This window comes from Alligator mississippiensis, chromosome 16, assembly GCF_030867095.1.
Source record: "Alligator mississippiensis isolate rAllMis1 chromosome 16, rAllMis1, whole genome shotgun sequence".
In the NCBI taxonomy this organism is placed as follows: Eukaryota; Metazoa; Chordata; order Crocodylia; family Alligatoridae; genus Alligator; species Alligator mississippiensis.
The window spans coordinates 10756162-10782491 of record NC_081839.1 but is presented as its reverse complement, the minus strand read 5'-3'; the positions used below and the strand labels follow the sequence as shown (position 1 = coordinate 10782491).

General features: G+C 47.3%; 1 protein-coding gene across 1 annotated transcript in view; it reads left to right on the top strand.

The window, feature by feature from the left end:
• The window catches only part of FBN3 (fibrillin 3), a 260268-nt gene that overhangs the window by 137857 nt on the left and 96081 nt on the right, over positions 1 to 26330 (top strand). Inside the window, exon 9 of the mRNA XM_014599850.3 lies at positions 5655 to 5780. Coding sequence (XP_014455336.1) covers positions 5655 to 5780 — 126 coding nt within the window. The remainder of the gene's footprint in view (positions 1 to 5654; positions 5781 to 26330) is intronic.

The following is a 26330-nucleotide window of genomic DNA, read 5'->3' as shown; positions in this document are numbered from 1 at the left end:
TGTTTTCAAGAGTTTGAACAAGGTGTGCTGCAGGTATTGAGTGCCATGTGCACCCTAGGGCAGTCTCTTCCCAAGCGGTGGGAACCGTTGGGTGGAGACCAGGGCATGTTCATGCTTCCTCACAGTGGCAGAACACAGCATAGGACCCAGGATTCATTCCTGAGGAAAAGTCGAATTAAAGTGGGATCATTTCTAAGCCATGAACCAGAAATTCTAGGTCTGAGGATGTCTCACAGCACATGTGAAAGGCTCTGCACTCTCCAAGCCTCTGGAGTTGTCCTGGCTTGGGAGAATCTTAAGTCAACTTACTTCATGGGGAGTCCCTCCTGCACTTCAAATATTGTCCCTGCTTCTACAGAGAGGGAGTGAGAAATTTAGAAATAACATAGTGGAAAGAAAAGGGTCCCTGGGGAACAATACTGAGGCTCTACAGTATTTTCCATTAGATTTTCTGGCATCAATGCATCTGGGCAACTGTAAGCAGGTTTCCTACCCTGCTGGCTTCTGCAGGCAGGTTTTGGTCCCCGAAAAGTTCCTCAGTCAGTCCCCCCAAAATAAAACACAATATTTAGGTGCTTGTGCATAAAAAGCTTGCAAAGAACCTTTTTCCAACTACTCAGTTGGTCTCATAAAGGATTTCACATCTACCCAAAGAAGCTTGCCAAACAAAACAAATCTTTCTGCTCTGTCCCAGGCACTAGGAGGGGAGACCTTTGACTCTGACCCCAGCACAGCAGCCTGACCCTCCTTGTAACAGGCTGTTCTGCACACAACTTGTTTCCTCCTGCCTTATTCTTCTGAGAGCTTTTCAGAGCTCCTAGTGGGAGACTCCCTTCTCAAGACATTCCCTGGCTATCCAAATGCCCCTCAGCTGGGCTCTCTCAACAGAGCCCTCTGTTCCCTCTTAAAGGAACAGACTGCTCTGTTATAGTGACCACACTTACTATAAAGCAGGGTAATAATGGTTCCCATTATTTGTTATCATCACTATAAAAAATTAACATTTTTGTTTACAATCTGGGTTTTTCTTGCCTCAGCTTCCAGCCATTGACTTTTATTACACCTTTCCCTGATAGATACTAGAGATCTCTACCCTGAGAAATCATCTCTCCTTGTAGACCCTAATCAAATTACTTCTTATCCTGCAAATTGCTTTTTAACCTTCTCTTGTCTGAGCCAGATAGACTGAGCTCCTTAAGTCTCTCATTGGAAAGCAAGAATCTTTTTTGTAGCTCTGCTCTGAATTCAGCCCATTTGTCAATATTGTTTCAGAAGAGTTGGCACCAGGTTGGGATTCAGTACCCAGTAATGACCTAGAAGAGGAAACACCACCTTCTTTCCCATACTTGATATTTCTCTGTTTTACACCCTAAGAGTTGCATTAGCTTTGTTAGCCACTGAAGGGCACTGTGAGACCACAGTCAGATGGCTTCCTCCATGGCTTCAAAAGTTTTTTCAGGATAACCCATTTACAGATACAGTTCCCCCATCCTGTAATTATAGCATTCATTCTTTTCGTTCAAAATGAAATCCCTTCCTGTGTGTGTCAGTCAGCATAAATGGGACCTGAGGTCTTCAAATACCTAAAACAAATTTTTACTCCTTGCTACCGGTTGACTGGTAACTTTCCCTACAGGAGGATCCTCCTTCTGGCCCTTTTCCAGTTGTGCGAATGTTATCTTCCATCACTAAAGCATCAGTGTTTTATAGTAACACAGCTAATCTTCCATATCTGTACAGCATTGGCAATATCCTCCTAGCTCAGGGGTGCTCAGCTTCCAGCCCATGGGCCAAATCTGTACAGCCATGGCATCCATCCCCAGGGACTCCCCAAAGGGCAGGAAATTTGGTGGCAGGGGAGCAGTAGTATTTAATACTGTCACCCTTCCCTACTGCCAAATTCCTAAGCCCTGCATGGCTGGATCATAGCTAGGCCAGGCCCCCTTCTTCCCCCTCCTTCTTCCCCCCCCCAAGTGCAGCTGTATTGTGGAGGGTCATGACTCCTACTCCTCTGGGACTGGGTTGGGGCCAGGCCAAGCCCCCTTCCCCTGCATGGCTGGACTGGGGCTAGGCTGCCTCCAGCCTCCCTCTGCATGGCCAAATAGGGCCCTGCCATGCCTACTCTGGGCGCCAGATTGGGACCACCAGCTAGATCTGGCACACAAACAGACCAGGCACCACCCATCTGGCTTGCCAGGCAAAAAGCTTCAGCACCACTGCCTTAGCTCATTGGCTTTTGCCACTTTTGTTGGGATTTAATAGAGGTTCTCTTGTCCTACATTGAATCTTGTCTCGGTCTGTGCTGATGCCTCTGAGCTATGTGCCTGTCTAGTTTCAGGTTGTTCACATAAGAAAAGTCCTCCTGAAAGAGCAGAATTTTCCCAGTTCTTTTTCATTAACCTCCTGCCAGTCCAAGTAAGCATCTAAATTGCATATAAAACCCCTTCATCCATTCACAAAAGCTTGATAGTTTTAAAGTACAATAAATAAAGCCGCTTAAGAGAGATCACTTATTTTGCTGGTTGCCAAATCATGAAAATTTGGCTACTGTCAAAGCACTTTGACAAACACTCTCTTTGCTTTCAACCAGCACCTGGAGTCCGGCCAGCAGTAAACCACTCTGGATGCGTTCATTGTAGGTTGGATTCAAATTCCAGCTCTGCTTCTGAAACATAGATTTCAACTGAATAGATAGAGAAATGCAAAGTGCTGCACCTAGGGAGGAAGAATGTCCAGCACACCTACAGCCTAGGGAATGACCTGCTGGGTAGCATGGAAGTGGAAAGGGATCTTGGAGTCCTAGTGGACTCCAAGATGAACGTGAGTCGGCAGTGTGACGAAGCCATCAAAAAAGCCAATGGCACTTTATCGTGCATCAGCAGATGCATGACGAATAGGTCCAAGGAGGTGATACTTCCCCTCTATTGGGCGCTGGTCAGACCACAGTTGGAGTACTGCGTACAGTTCTGGGCGCCGCGATTCAAGAGGGATGCGGATAACCTGGAGAGGGTACAGAGAAGGGCCACTCGTATGGTCAAGGGCCTGCAGACCAAGCCCTATGAGGAGAGACTAGAGAAATTGGATCTTTTCAGCCTCCACAAGAGAAGGTTGAGAGGCGACCTTGTGGCTGCCTATAAGTTCATCATGGGGGCACAGAAGGGTATTGGTGAGTATTTATTCACCAAGGCGCCCCCGGGGGTTACAAGAAACAATGGCCACAAGCTAGCAGAGAGCAGATTTAGATTGGACATTAGGAAGAACTTCTTCACAGTTCGAGTGGCCAAGGTCTGGAACGGGCTCCTAAGGGAGGTGGTGCTCTCCCCTACCCTGGGGGTTTTCAAGAGGAGGTTAGAAGAGGAGGTTAGTTTAGATGAGGTTTCCCTCAATTTATGCAGTTCCATATATGCGAATTCGGTCTTATGCAATCACCCTTTTTCTACCCAAAATTCCTTACGTGCAAGGTAAATTGACTCTTAAGCGATCGGGGCTCTGCTTCTCCCCACCCACCCCAGTCTTTGGGCTGCACCACGGTGCAGGCAGGTGGTGTTTGCTTCTCCCAGGTCTGCTACAGCAGCTGGGGTGAGTGGGGAGAAGCAGAGCCCAGGAGGTTCGGGGCATGGTGCAGCCCAGCGGCTGCAGATAGCTGGTGTTGGCTGTTCCTGCAGGGACTGGGGTGAGCGGGGAGAAGTGGAGGCCCCAGGCTGCAGCAGGGCGGCAGGAACTGTGAATGGGTGCAGGGCTTTGGGGGGGGGGAGGGGGCGCAGGACAGGGGGGCTGCACTGGGCTGTTTCCGGGGGGCATGTGCCCCCAAATCTCTGTTCAGGACAACCTCAAGCTGCTGCTGCAGGCTGGGGCCAGAGGTGCCACCAGGCCGGCGGCAGGCAGGTTGGGGACCATGGCAAATTTTGGGGTGGCAACAGCCCCACTCTCTGCGCCACTGCTGCCTGCCTGGAGTGCCGAGAAGAGCCCGGTGCCACCACCAGCCCCAGCCTTGCTTGCAGGAATGAGGCGGTGGTGTTGGGAGGGGGGCTGCTGCCACCCCAAAATTCACCATAGCCCCCCCAACCTGCCCACCGAGCACTGGTGATAGCCCAGTGCCGCTGCCAGCCCCAGCGTGCAGCAGCAGCCTTCTATCATCCTGCGTGGAGATCCAGGGGTCTGTGCCCCCTCCCCCAGGAAGAGCCCAGCACAGCCCACAACCCTCCCAGGGGGCACATAGCAGCAAGAGCCCTGTCCCCCTGCCCCATGCCCACTCACAGTTCCCGCCGCTTTGCTGCCTGCTGCAGCCCTGGGAGCTGTCAACGGGCTGCGCCACGTCCCCTCCCCTTGTCCCTTCCCTAATCCCAGCCTTACTCCCTCCCTTCCTCCCTCACCACAGTGGGAACATATCCCTATCTGTTCTGTTGTAACCTGGGTTCACTTTATGCAAATGCGATGTATGCGCCATTCTCCAGGAACACATGCACCGCATAAAATCAAGGGAAACCTGTACACAAATCTGCATCCCTGGTTCCAGACTATTTCTGTGAAATCTAGTCCTGAGCAGTTTAGCCCTGTGGAATTTCCAGTGCTAACGTTTTTGGGTGACTTTTGCTAGGAACTACTTGAATGATCTTTGCAGGTAGGAGGGAGGCAGAGAGAACAGCTGGCTTCCTGAGAAGCCATGAAGAGCAGAGCTCCAGTTCAGGCAGGACCACACAAGGTGGTGGGGATCACTGCTACCATCACTGCTGTTGCCAGTGCTGAAAGCTTGGGCTTATGTAGCAGGCTCGGGGTTGCCTGACTCTTCACTTCCACTTGTTGGGTCATCAGGCACTTTCGGCACCTGGACTCAGTGGCCATCTTGTTTCACATCCTCACCCTGTGTGCAAATTGTGGCAGCACTGGGAAGCCCACCAACTCTGACTGTGTGATAAAGGCAAAGTGAAGGAGCATGTGTGTGTAGAGGGAGAGAGATGGGGCAGGGAATTAAGAAAGGAGGGAGGGAGGAAGTGCTGACCTGGGAAAACAAACAGGAAGGGCCATGTCCGCACGGGCTGGGGTGAGGGTGGAGAACGAAGGTAACAAGAATAACAGGAGGAAAGGTAGCAGTGAGAGCAGACCCTAAACCACCCAGTCTCCCTAGTAACAGGGTAAGGGCCCTGTTACAGGGATCCATGCATTACCTGTCCTTGAGAGCCATAGGCATTTAAGTAAGGATTGTACTGGAAGGGCTGAGCAGTCCAGCCTATTTCCTTTACTGCTCCCATTCTCACCCTAAGCAGATCATATATTTTCTTGGGCTTCCAGTCCTGCTTGCTCTGCCTAGCCAAGTGTGAGATCCTGGCAGGAAGTGCTTTGCTGTTCGGAGACCCAGGGATTCCTATTAGCATTCAGCCAGGACACCCCAGAACAGCCTTTCTCATAATACATGTCACTTGTGCTTTGGTGTCAGCTGGCAGCTGTGGGTTCAGGGCCCATGGAAAGCAGTGAGAAGAAGAATGAGACAATGTCTGGATCCTTAAAAAGCTTCAGCTCATGCATACCCCAGTAGGGACATGGTAGCACAGTAGCAACCTAGAAGCAGCTATCTTTGGCCCAGGATCTGCTCTGCAGTAGAGGAGCAAAGATGGTTTGCACCAAAGATTAATCACTTTTGGTTTGTTCTTTTCCAGATGTGGATGAGTGTAGCACTATCTCCAGCGTTTGTGATGGCGGTGAGTGCACCAACACAGCAGGCAGCTATGTGTGCACGTGTCCACGGGGCTTCATGACCAGCCCAGATGGATCGCGCTGTATTGGTAAGACATCTAATTCCCAGAAATACGGAGGGGACAAGTCATGCTGTATAGAGACCCATTTGATTCACCTCAGGAGCAAGCAGTTTGTGAAATATATCTGCCTTCAACTTTTTTGTACTTTCTCTCGACAAATAATGGGCCTTGTCCCCTCACAGTTCAGATTCAGGCAACGAGACCAGTAGTCATACTGGTGCCCAGCAACTAGGGCTTTGGTGAAATCCATGCCCCCCCTCCCTCCCCACACACTCATGCACACCCCCTGAGGGAGTTCTCAGTGAAACACCAGGGCCCTCCTTTACATAAGAGGCAGCTACAGCAACCAATTCAAATTCAGTACATCCACCCTTTTGCTGTGTGGTATTTTAAGGGGTGAAAATTCCTGTCTAAGTGTGTGCCCTACACAGATGGAAAGGACTGAATTATGTTTCCCTTCACATGCAGTTTTGCAGCCATATAACCAGCATTTTGGGAACTTATGAATAACTGGATATTCTCTTAAACAGGCAATGTGGACATATAAGTGCCCACATGGCTACTGGACAAGCACAGTCAACTACAGACTGATCAGGAGGCTATAGATTAGCATAATTTATCATAAGTCCCAGGAGAGAGGAGGACAACCTTCCCATATTTTAAGTCCTAGTGGCTCAGTAATAAACATATTTACCCAGGAAGCATGAGACGAGTTTCTAGACCCCCCCAGTGGGGTATGAACCAACATTCTCTGATTTCCCAGCATAGTGCCCTGATCACCAAGCCTTAACTCAGGCATTAGCTAGGCCTTTCTGCATCACTTCTTTTGACACTGAGTTACTACACCTAGCATTTAGCATTCATTGGATAAAATGGATGGAGACCATCAAGGAAGCATCTACCCCATTGGATGCAAGAGTCCAGGCCAGAGCCCATGGTCTGCTGCCTTCTAAAACAACATCTCTGGACCACATACCTGCTGACTTAGTGTCTCTTTCTCCTGGCTCTACGTAACTCCCTCTTTGGTTGCCCAGGAGACCTGCAGTGGTTAGAGCTCTGAGGGTGCATCTACATATGCAATTAATGCAAAGCAATAAACTCCAGTGCATATCATGCGAGAGTTTATTGCTCCCAGGTGTCATGATTACACGTGTGCCCGGGACTGCAGCATGTTGAACCGGGTTAGAGCAGCCCCAGCTGGCAGGGGATTTGTGGGGGCCAGCCAGCCAGCTCAGAGCTGCGCCAACCCAGCACAGTGTGCTGCAGAGAGGCTGGCTGGGGCACAAGAATGTTTCAGGGCAGGGCAAGCCAGCAGGCAGCCCCAACACTGAAGCACCCTCATGTCCTAGCCAGCCCTGTCAGGGTCTACTCATGTTTTGCTGTGCAGTAAATAACACCGCCACAGGATAGTACTTGCATTTACAAGTACTAACTTACGGCAGCATTTATTAGTTTACTGAGACCTAATTGAGGTGCATGTGTAGATACAGAGACTTTACTGCAGAGCTAATTAGGCAGCTCTGCAGTAAACTTCTCATGTAGACATACCCTGTGTTGGTAAGTCAGAGAGCTATAGGTTCACTGGCAATGTGTAGGGAGTGCACGTGGGTGCACGTGCACCCCCTGAGCGTGGCAGTGCACCCCCTATGAAAAGGTGCTGCTGACACTGTCAGTGATGCCTGCAGGCAGTTGCCACTTGCCACACACCCCTCCTCTTCCCCTACCGCCGCCAACACTGCCAGCAGTGTCTGCAGGCCATCAGCGATCACCGCTGGCCACCACCAACACTGCCAGCGGCATCTGCTGGTCAGCACTCACCACCCCCATCCCTGCCACGGACAGTGCTAGCGGGAGCTTGCCACTTACTGCTGCCGCATTCCCACTGCTGCCACCGTGCCCCCACCCCCAGCTGCCAGGGGCATGCGTCCTTCTTGCATAGGTTCAAATCCATTTTGGGTGAAAGAGTCTAGAACCTGTCTTCTACTTCCAAGGTGAATGCCCTAACCACTGAGCTATTGGGCCAAACCACATGGGTATTTGCATTTAACATGTATTTAACACCTGCTACTCATGGATTTTTTTGCCAGGTACAATCACATGACTTTCACTTATTCCAGACATGTGTGCATGGAGCTGTGTACCTGCCCAGCCAGTATGTTGCCTATTCAGTAGCTATGAGTAACTCCATAATGCATCAGTAATAGAATTGCAAACTGGGTATAAGTGCCAAAAAAAATACTGCTTACACAGCTGTAAAACTGCCATTTGAGTATAAAGTGAAATAGAGTTCTTCCTAGAGTGGCTTTTTTGTTTTCCTTCTTTCTTAGACCACTGCTAGTAGTTCCTAAGTCTTTACTGGCCCTGAGCTAACAAACTTAGCCCTGTAGCTTAAGTAGGTGAGATCTATGCTCCAAACTCAGAGATTTCAGCTTAGTCATGATGCAACATTGGGTAGCAGTCTGTGAGTATACCAGTCAGTTCTATGCAACAGCCGGTGGTACCATCCAGCAGGCACCATGTCTGTCAGGGAAAATAACAGCATACATTTTATATAGCATTACAGATGCTTTACTAGACACTGGGCAGTTTACACACTAGCTGGTAAAATGTGCCTCTTGGACCAGTTAGTCCTACATTCAGTCTCTGACTGTCCACATAATATATACTGGTCTGTACCAATCCAGGATTGCCTATCCTGACTAATGGTATGCATGCCACAAAAAGTATACATCCTCTACTCCCTGAAGCAGTGTAAACACTTCAGAGAAATTACACACACAGTGGGCACGTCTACATGAGACACTAGAACCACAGTAGACTAGTTCTACTATGCATTTGCTTATCGCAGCAAAAGCCATGCTCATGCACAGTTGCTCAGTAGAATTAGTCTACTGTGCATTAACGTCACCTAAAAGATGTGTGCTGGCACTATTGTGCGGTCGTGCTGATTATGGTGCAATAAGTTATTACCTGTTATTATAGGTATTAAACTTAACGCACCATAATTACGGCACATGAATGCATGTGTTGATGTGTGAAGTTTGTGACAACTAACAGTAAAAGGGCATCCAAACATGCTACACACAAAGCCCAGGCCCTTGTAGCCTTAAAGATTAATTCTTGTGACTGCATGTGCCATTTACAGCTTTCTGTCCCCAGTATTTGATTTCTGGATACAAAATGTCATCCAGAACCATGTGGGAATTGCACGTGCCTATTGACAGTCATTGTACTGCAGAACTCAGAAAGGCATAGCTGGTGCCAGTGAGACCAACTCTGACTTCAGCGTACCTGCCGACATGAGGCACCAGTTTGGCTGAATATATGTATAACTTCAAAGTTTTTTTGAAAGTGACTGGAGTTCAGGAAAGATCAGATTTAGGTCCTGTCATACATGCAAACCGCAGAGTCTAGAGCGAATCTTGTGTGTTTTCCCAAGATCTGTGAATATTTGATGGTCCATTTCTCTAAGTAACAGACACCAGTTTCTATGATAAACACAGCATCTCCCTATTAAGTGTTCTTAGTAAGGACACTCACAATAATAGAAATAAATTTCAGAGTGTGTCTCAAAATGCTGGAAGCTAATTCTTCATAAGTGAGGAAAAGACGCAATGATTTTTTTTAAAGGCAGAGATAGAATCAAGCTCAACCAGTTACAATTTTCTATTGGAAACCTTGGGAAACAATGGTCATTTCATGCCCAATCTGTTTTATATCCTTAGAACCTGGATTAAGACTGGTTATGTTTCAGTCATGAAAAGAAAGCATCATAAAGTGTAACTCAGAGTCACCTTGTTAGTGCAGCTAATGGATTTTGATAGAAATTAAATTCCTTTTTTCCCTTTTTTCCACATGTTGGCATATGCAAGTCAAGTCAGGTGGGGTAGGGAGGGGAGGGTAAAGGCTTCTTGGTGAAACCACTGAACATTTAATGCCTTTCACGCTTGTCACATGCTTCAAGAAATACAAAGTAAATAAAATTAAGACCTCAGTGTTTAAAAATAGTCTAATGCCTACTTGGATGTAGTTGTCTGTGACTGAATCGAAATTCAGTACATCATGCTGCAGCAATGCCCCTGAACTAATATAAGTTGTTATTGTGCTGTCTTGATCTTCAGTTGCCCTCCCTGGATAAAATGCAAAGGCAGACAAAGGACCATAAAAATGGTGAAAAGTCATTTTAAAATTCACTTTTATTGAAATATCTACCCAGGTTTGTTTGTCAGGAAGAATCTGATTCTAACTTGCGATCAGAATTAAGACTGTGAAATAAATCTTTTATGGCATTTGCCCACAATCATTGCATTTATTTAACTTCACAAAGGACTCTCTTTCAGACTTCTTCATCCTCCTGAAAGATGTTTCCTCCAATGAGCTTTTTAAATTTACAAATCAAATTGAAAAATAATGATTTTCCAGCTGAAAATGTCCTTTAAAGTGAATTTCTATTTCTGCAAAGCAGCTGTGGAAAAATTAGGCCTTTCTTCCTGAGACTTGGCTGCCCTCTGCTTTCTGGGTCAGAACTGTTAGAACTGCTCCTAATTACAACAGTTTTTATACTCCTGTTAGTAGTGCCAGGCTAAGAAAGCATGAGTTGGGCTTTTTCTATTCTTGGATATCATTGAATAAAACTCCATTATGGGCAGGTGTCATTTACTGCATAAATTCTTGACATCAGCACAAGTTGCCAAGATGTTGCTAAGGACTAGGGCTGTGCGAAGCTTCGGTCCTTGATTCGATTCGGCAGAGACTTGGCCTGATTCAGTGGCCGAATCTCTGAACCCGAATCAAATCAGAGGACCCTTTAATCTCTCTGAATTGATTCGGAACCCTCCAAATCAATTCGGAGAGTTTCGGACATAGAGACTACTTTAAATGTTTTTTCTACATACCTCTAGGTAGCAGGGGGCTCATGAATGCTGTGATGGTGGGTCAGATGGAGCATCCCACAGAAGTGCAGGGGGCTCCCCAGCACCCTCGGGAGCAGACCTGGAAGTGGACCAGAAGCACTTCCAGTCCACTTCTGGGTCCACCGGGGAGTGCGCAGGGCTCTCCCCCCTGCCCCCCCTGCCCTGCATCTCCCCGGCTCAGCGACTGGTGCCTCCTGGGTTGGGGGCGCACCCGGAGTCCCCCCAAGGCTGATCGCCAAGCCAGGGAGGCATGGGGGCCCCCTTAGCACTCTCAGCAGCAGACCCAGAAGTGGACTGGAAGTACTTAGTAATTAGTACCTAGTAATTAGTCCTAAGTACTAATTACTGATAACTAGTAATTACTAAGTACTTCCGGTCCAGCTCAGTGATCGGCCATGGGGGGACCCTGGGTGCCCCCCCCAACCCAGGAGATACCAGTTGCCGAGCCAGAGGGCATGGGGTGGGGGTGGCCCACGTGCTCCCCAGTGGACCTGGAAGTGGACGGGAAGTGAATCTAGTCCACTTCCAGGTCTGCTGCTGAGCACACTGGGGAGCCCCCCGCGCTCCTGTGGGATGCTCCATCTGCGTCAGCATCGCAGCATTCACCAGCCCCTGGTACCTAGAGGTATGTAGAAAAAACATTTAAAGCTGTGTCTATGTCTGAATTGCCAAATCTTTCCGGATCTCTCTGAATCAATTTGAAGGGTTCTGATTCAATTCGGAGAGATTAAAGGCTCTTCTGATTCGATTTGAATTAGGAGATTTGGCCACCGAATCAGGCTGAATCTCTGCCTAATCGAATCGGGGACCGAAGCTTCACACAGCCTTAGTTTCTTCCCTCCAGGGTGTTAACAATGCTTGATCTACTAATTGAGCTAGCCTTTCTTCTACCATTAGCCTGGTAATTTTTCTGTGCTCTTCTCCCAGGGGATTCAAACCCACAAGAAATCAGGCAGGGAGGGGAGGGGCAGGGTTAAAAGCAGGCCTGGCTGAAATGCAGGGGTCAGACAAGAGTAACTTGCAAAGTTTAGGCAAAGACGTTAGTAACTGGAGTGACCCTTTCCTGGGTTATTCATTGCAGCAGGTGATGGAGGCCTTGGGAAGCAGAGCCAGTGGTGCAGCCAGAGTGGCGTAAAGCCAAGTATGGATGGATGCAGAGGGACTGGTCTTCCCAGGAAGGGGCACTGCAAGCGACTGTAATGAGTCCTCCCCTGATCCCAACTGTTAGTTTCTATATGTTGATGGTGGAGGGTACTGGTGGCCAGTTATTAACATGCTGTGGGGAGGGGAAGAGAATGGGAGAAAGGTGGGGCAGTTGTAGTCCTGCCCCCATCTGCCCCATGGCTGGTGGTTGTAGGGGCAGGGGGAACAGTATGGAAAGGGCTCTGAGGTGAAGGGGCTGCTAGGGCCTGTGAGGGACTGGATGGAGGATCATGACACTAAGGGGTTGAGGGGGAGAGGGTTATGGGGTGAGGAGGAGCTGGGACATTTAAGGGGCTCAGGGAGATATAGGGCAGTTTAGATGTGTGGCTGAGGGAGGTGGTGGAGGCTATGGGGCTGAAATGGGGGATGAGATGGGTTGGGAGCAAGAGGGATTGTGGGAGAAGGAGAGCCAAGTGGTGTGAGGGACTTCAGTAATGTCTGAGTACTCAGCGGGGTAAGGGAGAGCTCAGCGCTGTCTGAGGGGTCAGGAGGGCTGATGCCTGATGAGTACAGGGTACAGTGGGCTCATGGGGGACGTGAGCGGGCAGGGTAGGACTGACTGGGGCATGACGGGGTGGTGGGGTCTGATGGGTTTGGGGCATGGTGGGATGGGGTTGAGGATAGGGAAATGTGGTTTAACAGGACATAGCCAGAGTAGAACCGCCTGAGGTTGCAGGGATGATGGATGAAGAACAGTAAGGGGCAATTTGGGGCCACATGTCAAGGGGACCCATGCATTGGGATGCAGGGAGCAGTTCTCTCTGTGGCCACACTGCGGGGTTATGGCTGTAATCACCTGGCACCAGGTGAATGCCCCACCCTGGAGCTGGCAGCCAACCCACCACGGCCTCCGTTATCTTTGTTTTTGCTTGGATCTTAAACAGAATAATATAGCACTGGGCCCCTAGCATAATAGTAAAGCTTCTAGTTTCTTTTTAATTGGAGAAATATGCATTGTATTATTTGATGAGGCATCACAAATACCGCTTGCACCACGCCATTACAATTTCTTGATCTGCCCAGGGTGTACCCTCTCCTTGCAGTAGGGAAAATGACAAATGAGGTATATGGGCCCCAGAAATCATAGAATTTTTAAGGAAGGAATCTGGGGAAAAAACATGAGTTGTATTCAGTTTGCTTTATAATGGAGAAATGGTGCTTCCAGCCTCCTTTCCTATCTATGAGCCATAATCCGTGGTCTACCATGCCAGTCTTCCCACTGAGTTATGGGGATAGTGCAGTGAGGGAGCCCCTGGCCATGGTGGCAGATACAGTTTAACTAAGTGGCCCTTATCCATTTCAGAATATCCTGATTTTCCAATTTGAAATTGCCTTTCATTTAAAGGCAAATAATGGAGAAGGCTGTTGCCTATAAAAGTTCGTGTCTTTCTGAACCAGTTAGTATAAGGTACCACCCTTCTTTGCCTTCTGTCTTGCTTCAGACTAACAAGGATAATCTCCTCTCTTTTCATTTAAAATGTCATTTCATATAAGAAAAATATATATATGCATATATATGTAAGTGTGTGTGTGTGTGTATTTATTTATTTATGTAATGGTGTGTGTGCACACACATTTGATATGCATAAAGAAATATGTATATTTGTTTCTGTTCCACTTTGGAATAGAAAAAAATTCAAACATAAAGAATTTTCTACACAACAAAAAGGTCAGTCCTCATCCAATACTATTTATTTAAGTCCAGTGTAGCTAGTTTGATTTACATGGCTTTAAGGGAGCATTAGGTTCAGAGCATCTTTTCTGCTAATGTTCAAGAAATAATCCCCTTGCACTTTGATTTTCACTGTCTGGTTTTGCTCCAATTTTTTGTTTGATCCTGTGGGCTTCTTGGTTCCCATGAGTAGGGATCTGTGGAGGAGAGAGAATCACTTACCCCTGACTGTTCTTCCCTGGGAATGCACAACTTTTATTGCTCAAAAGAGCAATGCAGCCCTTTCATTAATAAAAAGCTTTTGCTTTTTCCAGTTTTTTTCTCCATTTACAGTCAAAACCTTAATTTCCAAAATTGAAATAATTTAATTTAGAAAATCTTCAGTTACAGAACTTTCACATTTTGGGTTTTATTTATTTATGTATTTATTTTAATCCATTTCTGCATCATATTATTTTGACTCTTCCTACATACCACCAAATACAGTTCAATTAATCTCTATTCCCATATGGCAAGTATGTATTACTAAACTCTCAGGATCTCTCTGATAATTTTTGGCAGTATTGTGCAAGCAGCCACAGCCTTTTTATCCCATTTCCCTAACTGAGGAACTGCTGCCTCAAGAAATAATGACCTGCCTTTATGTCTCCCAGCCAGGTTTCTCTAAGATCAGGTGGCATTTTGTGCCCAGATGATATGATTCTTTGAGATTGCTGTACAAATCTGTCAAGTTAATGGTTGTATAAATCAGACAAAATAACACCATGCAGGCCTACAACATGTATCTTCTGAAACATGGGAGGTCTTGGCAAGAGGCCAAGGGTGGACTAAATGGACTTACTGTTCTTTCCATCCATCTCTGTCTCTGCTACAGGTCAGATCAGCCAACTGGGAAGAAAATTAGTTTTGACCTTATTTTCTGAGGGAGACTTTTATGAACAATAAAAGCTTCAGGAAAAAGCAAATAAATCAAGTATGTTCAAATTAATAAGGGATGGATCTCTCCCTCCACTATACCAACTCAGCACTGCCTAAGCAACATGTCTGCCTGAGGGAACAGATGTCAGCACAAGCCCAGCACCCTTTCTTGGTTCACTGGCCTGCTATTACAGTGTAGGATATCTGTGTACATTGAAGAAGTCCTACTAAAGAGTGAGATGGGGGTAGGAGAATAGAGCATCCTCTTCAGAGCACAGCATGGGCCCATGGCAATACATCACAGTGCTGTGCTCACTTAGCAGCTTCAACCATACAGATCTACTTGCTGGTTCTAGGGAGAGGTTTGGCTCAATCTGCATCCCTTTCCTTAATTAACCTTTTATATGAAGCATGGTATCACTTGCAGCTTCTCCAAATGCTTCATCAGCCTGCCCTAGTTTGCTGTGAAGCAGCCAGAGCCTTGCCCAATAGGCCTGTGCGAGTTGGCAGCGATCCGATGCAGCTTCAGATCCAGCCGCTTTGGATGGCCATGATCTGATCTGGAGCTTTGGACTGGGTTTCCACCTCGATCCGACTGAAGCCGCTCCGAAGCTTCACAGCCGCCTCGGAGATCTGCCCATAGGGTATAATGGGGAATCAATGAAATATCTATAACTTTGTTGTTTCTTGACCGATTTGGATGAAACTTGCAGAGATGATAGCCTCTTCTGAGAGCATAAAACCTGCCAAGTTTCGAGAATGTTGTTGCAGGGGGTTGGGAGGAACTGTACCCCAAATTCTTGAAAGCCAAACTCATGTCACAGCTGTGTGTCACACCACAGGGGGGTCAAAACTGCAGGGCTGGTAGCTCTAACTGAAGCCACAAAGCCTGCCAAGTTTCAAGGAGATCCATGCAGGGGTTTGGGGGGAACTGCCCCTCACGCTGCAGACAAGCAAAACTCATCCCACGGGTGACCCTGCGTGTGTTAAGGCGCAGCGGGGTGACAGCTGCAGGGATGGTGGCCCCTGCTGTGATGCCTGCCAGCTGTGGAGGAGATCGGTGTAGGGGGGCTCTGGGGCCCTGCACCCCTAGCTGCTGACAGGCAAAACTCGTGCCATGCAAGACTGTGTCTGTCTTGGGGCAGTTGATTTTCTGTATTGATGCTTTCCTCTCCTTAGCCTGGTTGTGTAGGTGCTAATTGATGCTCGTTAAGTTATGTCGTAGCCAGGTCCTGTGTATTGAACTGATCCCTGATGTGAATCATGAGTCCCTGGGTGAATCATGATTGATTGATTGGTAACTGGGAACACAGCAGGTAGCAGCCAGACCTGCAGCAGTGTCTCCCCTCCCCGCACCAAGCCAGACAGTCAGTCCCACAGCACCCATGGCATGAGTTTTGCTTGTCCACAGCTTGAGGGGCAGTTCCCCCCAACCCCTGCACCGATCTTCTTGAAACTTGGTAGGCGTTGTGGTCTCAGTAAGAGCTACCACCCCTGCAGTTTTCTCCCTGCTTTGTTGTAACGCCTAGATGTGACATGAGTTTTGCTTTCAAGAATTTGGGGTGCTGTTCCCCCCAAACCCCTGCACTGATCTTCCTGAAACTTGGCAAACTTCATCCTCTCCACAGATTCTCCCACCCCTGAAAATTTCATCTAAATTGGATGAAAAACAACAAAGTTATAGATATTTTATTGTTTCCCCATTATACCCTATGGCCAGATCTGCGAGGCGGCTCTGAACTGCTTCGGGGAGCCGAACGAGGCAGCGCTTCCACCTGGATCTGCTGCTTCGGACCCCGAAGCCTCCAAAGCTTCTCCGGATCCGAAGCTCTGTCCGAAGCCTTGTGCAGCCCTATTGCCCAAGGAGAATGAATGGCAACTGTTTAATAATGATTCTTACATCCAACGTACCAGGGGTGAGTTGGTGTCAGAACTAGTATTAAAAGCCAAGAGCCCCTGGCTCCCTGTCCCATGTTTTGTCTTTTTTCCTGGAAGAAACTCCCTATCTATAAGAAATGATTCATTAGCAAATTAGTGCAATAAAGTGGTTTAAAAAATGTGTCTGATACAAGGCCCAGTTGGCTTAATCACTTTGGCTTTAAAAAGGGGTCACCATCCTCTGCAAGTCACTGAGCTGTGATTAGAGATGGAATGTACATAGAAGCCACAGATCAAACAGCCCCAGTGCAATTAATTTCAATTATATTTCAGGAAAATGTCAACCTGCTGGCAAATGCAGCTATAAAACCATTAAAAACAAATCGGACTGGACTTTCCCCCTCATTAGTTTACTTCAATAACCAGGGAAAGAGCTGAATTAACTGATTTTTTTTTCAGTTGAAGGACACTCTCTGAATCCAAGTTGTGCTAGGCAGGTGCAGGGGTGAGTCCCACAACCTTGGCTGTTGGCTATCCAGCCCTATATGCCAGAGCCAAACAGCTTTTGCAAGGGCTGTGGAATCCAAGTGTACCGTGAGTCTCATGTGGCACGCACTGGACGTCAGCATGTAATTTATTTCTCTCCTGGCCTGAACTGGTTTCTCTTGAAAGCACTGATTAGAATGGGAGCAGGACTGAGCCATAATGACATCGTTACCTGTTGTAATAGAATCATAATATTATCATGCAGAATCTTGATTTCATCACATCATTATTCATGCCAATATCATCCATCACCTGGAGGATAGAAAACAAAAAGGAACAACCACTATGAAGTATCTTGAAGATTACCTGGAGCTTCAGCCAGCTTGCGTTCATCCAGCAACCAGTTGCCGACAAAGTGTAATTGGATGGCTGGACTCCCACACCGCCTCCTCCTGTTCACAAGTGCTGATGCTTTTATGTGGAAATACTGACTGATCTCCACTGACTCAACATGACATGCATATAGATCCTTAACATACCACTCCCTGAAAGAAGGGGAGTGGGAAGCATGATTTAGCACAGGGAAATCTGTAGGGAATCTCACAACAGACTTTCTGTGTCTTCAGCTGACCTATCAGCATGCATTTTGCTGCCTTTGAGATTCAGTGTGTGCCATAGGTTCCAGCCGAGAGCCTGAAATCATTGCCAGTGGGAACTTGAAGTGGGATGAAGATGGGTTAACCCAGGCCTGGAAAATGTTGTGAAGACTGTCAGTGCTGCTCACTTAAAGGAAAAGAGTTGCAAGAAGAAATGTTCTCTTCCATTTACACCTGGCAGTTCTGCAGCCCTTTTAGAAGGGCCAAGTAGACAGAATTCACCTTTCCTTGGGTTTAATCTTAAATTATCCTAGGAAAAGAAAACAAATGACAAAACTCCCAGTTCTCCAACCTGATCTTGACAGTTTCTGGGGATGGAGATTCCCCAACTTCCTCAGGCAGCCTGTTCCAATGCTTGACTACCCTCACAGTCAGAAAGTTCTTCTTAATCTCTACCTAAATTTCCTCTGCTGCAGCACAAGGACATTGCTCCTAGTCTTGTTCCCTATGACCTCAGAAAAACACCCATCTCCATCCTCTCTATAATCTCCATCCACTCTATGACGACAGGATGAAGAGCAACCTGTTTAAGTTCGCAGACAACACCAAGATTTGGGGTGAGGTGGGCACGCTAGAAGGGAAGGACAGATTACAGCAGGACTTGGACAGGTTACAGGGGTGGGCAAATGAAAATAGGATGGGATTCAATACTGACAAGTGCAGGGTGCTGCACTTGGGCAGTAGGAACCAGCAGCATGCCTATAGTCTGGGGAACTCCCTTCTCGAAAGCACAGTGGCAGAAAGAGATCTTGGAGTCATTATTGACCCCAAGATGAACATGGGCCGACAATGCGAGAACACGGTCAGTAGGGCTAACCATACCTTGTTGTGCATCCACGGATGCATCACAAGCAGGGCCAAGGAGGTGATCCTCCCCCTCTATGCGACACTGGTCAGGCCACAGCTGGAGTACTGTGTCCAGTTCTGGGCACCGCACTTCAGGAGGGATGTGGACAGCATTGAGAGGGTCCAGAGGAGGCCACCCACATGATCCGGGGACAGCAGGGCAGGCCCTACGAGGAGAGGCTACGGGACCTGAACCTGTTCAGCCTCCACAAGAGAAGGCTGAGGGGGACCTGGTGGCTGTCTATAAACTTACTAGGGGGGACCAGCGGGGTTTGGGAGAGACCTTGTTCCCCCGAGCACCTCCCGGAGTAACAAGGAATAACAGCCATAAGTTCCTAGAGAGTAGGTTTAGACTGGACATCCAAAGGCGCTACTTCACAGTCAGGGCGGCTAGGATCTGGAACCAACTTCCAAGGGAAGTGGTGATGGCTCCTACCCTGGGGGTCTTTAAGAGGAGGCTTGACGATTACTTGGCTGGGGTCATTTGAGCCCAGTTTTCTCTCCTGCCCAGGGCAGGGGGTTGGACTAGAAGACCTACAAGGTCCCTTCCGACCCTACATCTATCTATGAATCATCCTCTAGGTATTTGAAAACCGCTATCAGATCTCTCCTTAGTCCTCTCTTCTGCAGACTGAATAACCTTAGCTCTCAGCCTTTTCTCTTCAGCCTTGTCTTACAGGCCCATGAACATTTCTTTTGCTCTGTGGTGGACTTTTTCCAAACTGTCCACAGCCTCCTTAAAGGATGATGATCCTTCACTGTATCATCTGTAACAAGATTGCCTTCTGCATTGTATAAGAGACCTGTGGTTTCTCTGTCTTCCTCTTCCTCTTGACACACTAGTAGAATGCCTTTGTGACTTTTATGTCTCTTGCCAGCTGCATCTCAAATTGTGACTTGGCCTTGCTAATTTTCTCCCACCATATCCGTGCAACATTTTTATAGTCTTCCCTAGTACTGTGACCTTTTCCACTTTTTGTGGGATTCCTTTCTGAGTTTCAATTCATTGAAAAGATTGCTGTCTAGCCAGGCTGGTCTGCTATTGCATTTTCCATTTTTCTGTTGCACTAGGATAGCTTGCTCCTGCATCTTTAAAAGGGCCTCCTTAAAGTACCGCCAGTTCTCCTGGACTCCTTTTCCTCTGACTTGCCTCCGAGGGGATCCTGCTTACCAGTTTCCAGAGTCTGTTAGAGTCTGCATTTCTGACGTTCAGTGTCTTTATTCTGCTGTCTCCTTCCTTCCTCCCCTTAGGTTCTTGAAATCTATCATTTTGTGGTCACTGTCACCCAAGCTGCCTTCCACCTTCTCCATTTCAGCCAAATCCTCCCTATTTGTGAGCAGCAAGTTGAGAAGAGCTTCCCCAGATAACTTTTTAATAAAGAAGCTATCTCCAGCACACTCATGACTCACACTCACACTGCATGACAGTGATTCCCTCCCAACATATGTTCCAATAATTAAAGGCTCCCATGAGAACCAGGTCCTGTGATTTGGAAGCTTCCATCAGTTGTTTAAAGAAAGCTTCATCCATGTCTTGCTCCTGGTTTGGTGGCAGATGCCCATCACGACATCCTCCCCTGCTGCTCCACCCTCTGACCTTTGCCCAGAGACTTCCAGTAGGCTCACCTTCCAGTTCATACTGCACTTCAGAACATATCTGCATTTCATTTAGATATAGAAAAATACCTCCTTCTGTTTTCCCTTGCCTATCCTTCCTGAACAAACTATCCCCCTACATAATAGTACTTGAGTCATGTCAGCTATCCCACCACATCTCCATAATGCCAGTCACATCATAATCCCTTGATTGTATTAGAACAATTCCTCTCCTTACTAAGGTTTTATCCAGGACCCCTGGCTCTTAACTTAACTTGTCATCTGCTCTGGGCTTTTGTCTTCATCCCTTGGTGAAATTAATTTTAAAACTTCCTCAGTAGGTTAGCAAGCCTGTATGCAAAAACAGTCTTCCATCTCTTTGTCAGGTGGGAGCTGTCTCTTCCCAGTAGTCTTTCTTCTTGCAGCACCACCCCATCATCAAACAGCCAAAATACTGCTGGTGTTGGTTAAGCAACCAAAACCCTGCACCATCTATGCAGCTATGTGTTGATCTCCAGGATTCATTTGCTCCTAGCTGGGCTTTTCCCCTTGACTGGAAGGATAGGTGAGAACACTGTCTGACCCCTCATCCACTTCACCCTTGCGCTCAGAGCCATGTATCACTTTTGCTCTGCTCAAGGTTACCCCTGAAAGTATCATTAGTGCCCACGTGGATGAGCAGCATGGGACTAGTCAGAGGGCCAGATGAGTCTGCAGTCTTTCAATGACATCTTGGATGTGGGCCCTGAGCCAACAGGTCAGGCCAGTAGATGGAGTCCTCTGTGCCCAGGAAGTCAACAGCTGCTTTCACCCATCCCTTCCTCTTGGCAGCAGAGGTCTCGGTCTTCCCACCTCTGGAGGCACATGGCATGGCCTCTCCTGCCACTGAAGCAGGCTCCTTCTCATCCAAATCCAAGGGCTTCATACCTGATTTCCAGCGACACAGTCAGAAGTTCAAAAGAGCAGCACTGTCTGTTGCTAGAGATGACAAGCTGTCACTGTTACTTGCTCAGTTTTGTTGGTCATGGGCCAGCACAAGGTGAGGACTTCTCACAGTAGACAGTATTAGGGGAGCAACTGAAGCAAAGCTTCAGGTTGGAACCCCTGGAGTCTAAGCAACATTATCACTGAGAGAGGTAGCAACATCTTGCCTCAGCTAATATCCCCTGGCAGCATCTCTTCATAAGGCAAGAAAAAATACAACAGCAACTGCTTCCACCGGTGCCTCAATGAAAAACTGGTGAATTCCAATCAACAGCAATGGGAGAATGTCAGCAGCGTGCAGGGTGCCCTCAAAGCCACCGTCATCAGCACCTGTGAAGAGAACCTTGGATTCTCTACCAGGAAACATCAAGACTGGTTTGATGAGAACAACAGGGAGAGCCAAGAGTTGATCGCTTGCAAGCCCAAGGCCTTTTGCACTTGACAAAATGACACCAACCCCAGGCAAAAGAAATTGAATTTCCAACAAGTCAAGGCAGAGGTCCAGAAGATGACCTACTATATGAAGAACAAATGGTAGGAAGACAAGGTGAAGGAGATTCAATATCTTGCTGAAACCCATATTTGTGGTTGCTTCGGTGCCACCAAAACCATCTACAGGACAGGCACTCAGAGACCAACGCCTTTGAGACCTAAGAATGCAGGAGACCTGATCAAGGAAAGAGGAGCCATCAATGCCTGTTGGAAGGAGCATTTTGAAGACTTTCTCAATAAAGGCTGTTGTTGATGAGAGTGTTCTCAGCTCCATCCTGCAACACCCAGTCAGAGATGATCTCAGAATCCCTCCAACCCTTAAGGAGGTAAGGAAAGCCATCAAACAGATAAAGAAAGACAAGGCATCTGAAACAGATGGAATCCCCACAGAAATCTTCAAGCAGGGCGGAGAGGAGCTCACATCACAGCTTCATGCCGCTTTCTTAAGGAATGATGAGGAAATACCAGATGACCCCAGGGATGCCATTATTGTGACAGTCTTCAAAAAAGGAGACAACCCTGACTGGAAACTACAGAGGGATCGCCTTGCTGTCCACCATTGCAAGAATTCTCCTGAACCATCTCCTTCCACTTGCTGAAGAGCTCCTCCCAGAATCTCAGTGTGGGTTTAGGGCATCAAGAGGCACAACTGACATGATCTTCACAGCTTGCCAGCTGCAGGAGAAATTCCAGGAACAAGATAAGCCTCTCTACATAGCCTTCTTTGACCTCATGAAAGATTTCAACTCTGTCGGCTGAGAAGTGTTGTAGTGGATCCTTCTGAAGTATGGATGCCCAGCTAAATTTGTCACCATTCTCTGCCTGCTTCATGACAGTATGTGAGTGGTGGTTCTCACTAATGAATCTATCATAGATCCCTTTGAGGTAAAAACAGGAGTTAAGCAAGGGTACATCATCACTCCAACACTCCTCTCATTATTCCTTGCTGCAGTGCTACATCTGACCACCAACGAGCTTCCAGTCAGAGTGAAGCTAAACTCCTGAATAGACAGTAAGCTGTTTAACCTCATCTGTCTCTGAGCCAAAACCAAGACCACCCCAACCTCAATCATTTAGCTCCACTATGGTGTAGTGTGTGCGCACTGAGAAATAGACCTTCAGGCAATCATCAGTGCCTTTACTGAGACATACAAGAAAATGGGACTGACATTCAGGTACTTCAGGTACTTCACCAGAACACCAGGAGTTTTTGAAAGTCTTTGCCAGTGGCTGGGTTATGACTCCTGCCAGTACTCTGGGGTGCAATCTGTCAGGACCTGCTGACTCAGGTGAAGTACTTGAAAATTGGAAGAAGGCCAGTGTGGTGCCCATCTTCAAGAAGGGGAGGAAAGTAGATCCAGGGAGCTACAAGCCAATCAGCTTGACCTCAATCCCTGGAAAGATTCTGGAAAAAAATATCAGAGACCCTTCTTGACAAGCTGGCTGACGGCAACATCCTGAGGGACAGCCAGCACAGGTTTGTTGCAGGTAGGTCTTGCCTGACCAATCTAATTTCCTTCTATGACTGGATGACATATCACTTGGACAAGGGAGAAGAGATTGACGTCATATATCTGGATTAAAAAAAAACCTTTTATCTGGTGTCCCATTATCTCCTCCTGGAAAAACTGACCAACTGTGGCCTCGGCTACATCACAGTCCAGTGGCTGGGGAATTGGCTCTGAGGCCAGACTCAGAGAGTGGTGGTTAATGGAAGTGAATCATCATGGCACTCTGTGACCAGTGGTGTCCCCCAGGGCTCCGTCCTTGGACCTGTACTCTTTAACATCTTTATCAACGATGTGGATACTGGTGTCAGAAGTGGACTGGCCAAGTTTGCCAATGACACCAAACTTTGGGATAGAGTCTCCACACCTGAGAATAGGTTGGTGATCTAGGCTGACTTGGATAGGCTCAAAAAGTGGGCAGATACAAACCTGATGACATTCAGTACCGACAAGTGTAAGGTACTCCACCTAAGGGAAAAAAAGCCCTCAGCACAAAAGAGACTTCAGGGTCATGATTGACTACAAGATGAACATGAGCCATCAATGTGATGTTGCAGCTGGTAAAGCAAACCAAACTCTGGCTTGCATCCATAGATGGTTCTCAAGTAAATCTCAGGATGTCATCCTCCTTCTGTACTCGGCCTTGGTGGGGCTGCAGTTGGAGTACTGCATCCATTTCTGGGCTCCACAATTCAAGAAGGATATGGAGAAGCTTGAAAGAGTCCAGAGGAGAGCCATGTGCACGATCAGAGGACAAGAGAATAGGCCTTATGAAGAGCCGCTGAGAGCCATGGGATTCGTCAGCCTGGAAAAGTGCAGGCTCAGGGGTGACTTGGTGGCAGCCTATAAGTACATCAGGGGTGTGCATCAGGATCTGGGGGGACACCTGTTCACCAGAGCACCCCAAGGGATGACAAGGTCCAATGGTCACAAACTCCTCCAAGACCATTTTAGACTGGACATAAGGAAGAACTTCTTTACTGTCCGAGCACCCAAGGTTTGGAATAGACTCCCTCCGGAGGTGGTGCAAGCACCTGCTCTGGACTCCTTTAAAAAACATTTGGTCCACCTCTGGAGGTGTTCCTTTACAAGGTCTACACCAATGCTGGGTATAAATTCACCCTCACCCTGGCCATCCCACATCATGTCCAACTCCAGATTCCCAAAGCAAGTTTTATTCTCCCAACTCAGCCAAGGTGTATGCTCAAGAGGAGGGCAGAGCAAGCGCTTCATGGATGTCCTCAAGGCCAACTTAAAAAAATGCAACATTGATATCAACTCATGGGAGACTGTCACCCAGGACCTCCCCAAATGGAGGAAGAGCCTGCTGCAAGAATCTTAGTACTTTGAAACCTTTGAGACCACAACAGGAGATGGAAAAGCGAGAATGGCAGAAACAGCATATCATGGACCAAATCAAGAATCCAGCACCACCCACCCCATGCAGAAATGTATGTCTGAGCTGTAGTAGAGTCTGTCAATTTTGGATAGGCCTCATTGGCCATCTTCAGACGCACAGATAAGACAATCATGGAAGATAATCATCCTCGACTGTGAGGGATTGCTGAAGAAGAAAAATACAACAGATGCTCTTGACTGGGCACTGATGAGAGAACCCTCTGCACAAGTTCCTGAATGCCTCATCATCAGTGACTTCAGTATGACATACACTTTGATATACCTGAGGAAGGAAGCTTGCTTTCTGAGAAGTGTCTTGTGTGGTCTAATATATATGGGCTGATGCTGCTAATCCTGTTTAAAAAAATGCTGTGGGACACTTCTCAGCATATTGGGGTGATTTATACCAGATTAGACCAAAAAGCTGTGTTGATAGCCTGTGATCCACTGGTAGAGGTGATGTGGCAAGAAATCCCAGGTAGACAAGTCTGCAATAACCTGCCAGTGATGAGAGCTTCTTCCTGTGCACAGGTGTTAAGTGCTTGGCCCAAGCCCTGCAGCAGAAGAGTTTCTGTCCTTATGTTGTCTTTCTAGCTAATGTATCTGGAGATGTTCTCATTTTCTATGGGATTCCTTCTTTGAATTCTCTTATACTAGGCTTCAGTGACACCCTGTTACATTCCACATGTTACATGCAAGTTGTGTAAAAATGTATTGCCCTCTTATTTCATGGATGTCCCTTATTCTTGCATTGTGTGATAGAGCAAATATAAGCCACTAGTTTGCTGTTTCTTACCAGTCTCATTATTCCATATGTGGTTATCGCCCTCTGGTTCACTCCTTTGCGGCCTCCATGACCCCATCTTTTCAATTTCTGCCACATAAAACACTGTGTATGTGTGTGTGTGTGAGAGAGAGAGAGCAAGCAGGAGACCCAGACCAAGATGGAACAAAGCCACTTGTATACATTTCAGCACTGGGAAGGCTCATCTGCAAGCCAGATGGATTTAGTCTCTGGGTGTTTCATTACTCTTGCTGACTCTTGCTGACCAGATAGATCACTGCTCAGAGTTACCCCGACAGAATTCAATCATGATAGTAGAGTAGCTCATGCAGTGTTTTGATTGCATGTTTCCATATAATTGAGTTCACTTTATGGTCATTTTTCGTAATCATCCTAGGCAGGCTATGCATTCTTTAGATACATACAGCTAGTAGGGCTGTGCAAAACAGCACTTTTCCATTCAGACTTCAATTTCAAAGTCTGGTTGGAACATTGTTTTGTATCGAATTTAATTTCGAGTCAAAACAGCCTCACTGTTTTGCTTCATTGAAACAGCGAGGCTGTTTTGACGCTGTTTTGACATTTCGCCCAACCATTTTGCTGGGGAAAGGAACTCAGCCCAGCTGGGCTGAGTTCCCAACACCAGCCCCATGATTGGATTGGGGAAACTCAGTCCAGCTGGGCTGAGTTTGTTGCCCCAGTGTGACCATCATGCTGGGGAAAGGAACTCAGCCAAGTTGGCTGACTTCCCATCCCCAGAGCTATGGTTGAAAAGTTTCGACTTTTGAAACATTTCGACTAGCCTCATTATGTTTCGAGGCTGTTTCGAAGCCTTTTGTTTCATTTCGATTTTGCTGTTTCAACCTCAAAATGAGTTGAAACAGTGTCAAAATGAAGTGGCCGGTGAAATTTCGCACAGCCCTAACAGCTAGGCCCTCAGCCCATGCAAAGGCAACTCACAGAGCAGTGTTGAATCACCTGCAGCTCTCTTAAAGGGGCACCTGAGGATTCTCCAGTGTGTCGTCATACAAGTTCTTTCTGGCGTAACCATTACAGGCAGCACACATGGAAAGAATTAAAATCAAATGGGCTTTACTAGCTCCCAGACAGTGAGCTGGACACTCTAGAACTGTTCCAGTTGGCATAAATTAAAGCAACCTGAATCTGCTTCAGCTTGCACTAGGGATCAGTTTGGATCCAGGGAGAGGAAACCATGGCTTAGAGGAGTAGAGGCCAACGTTTT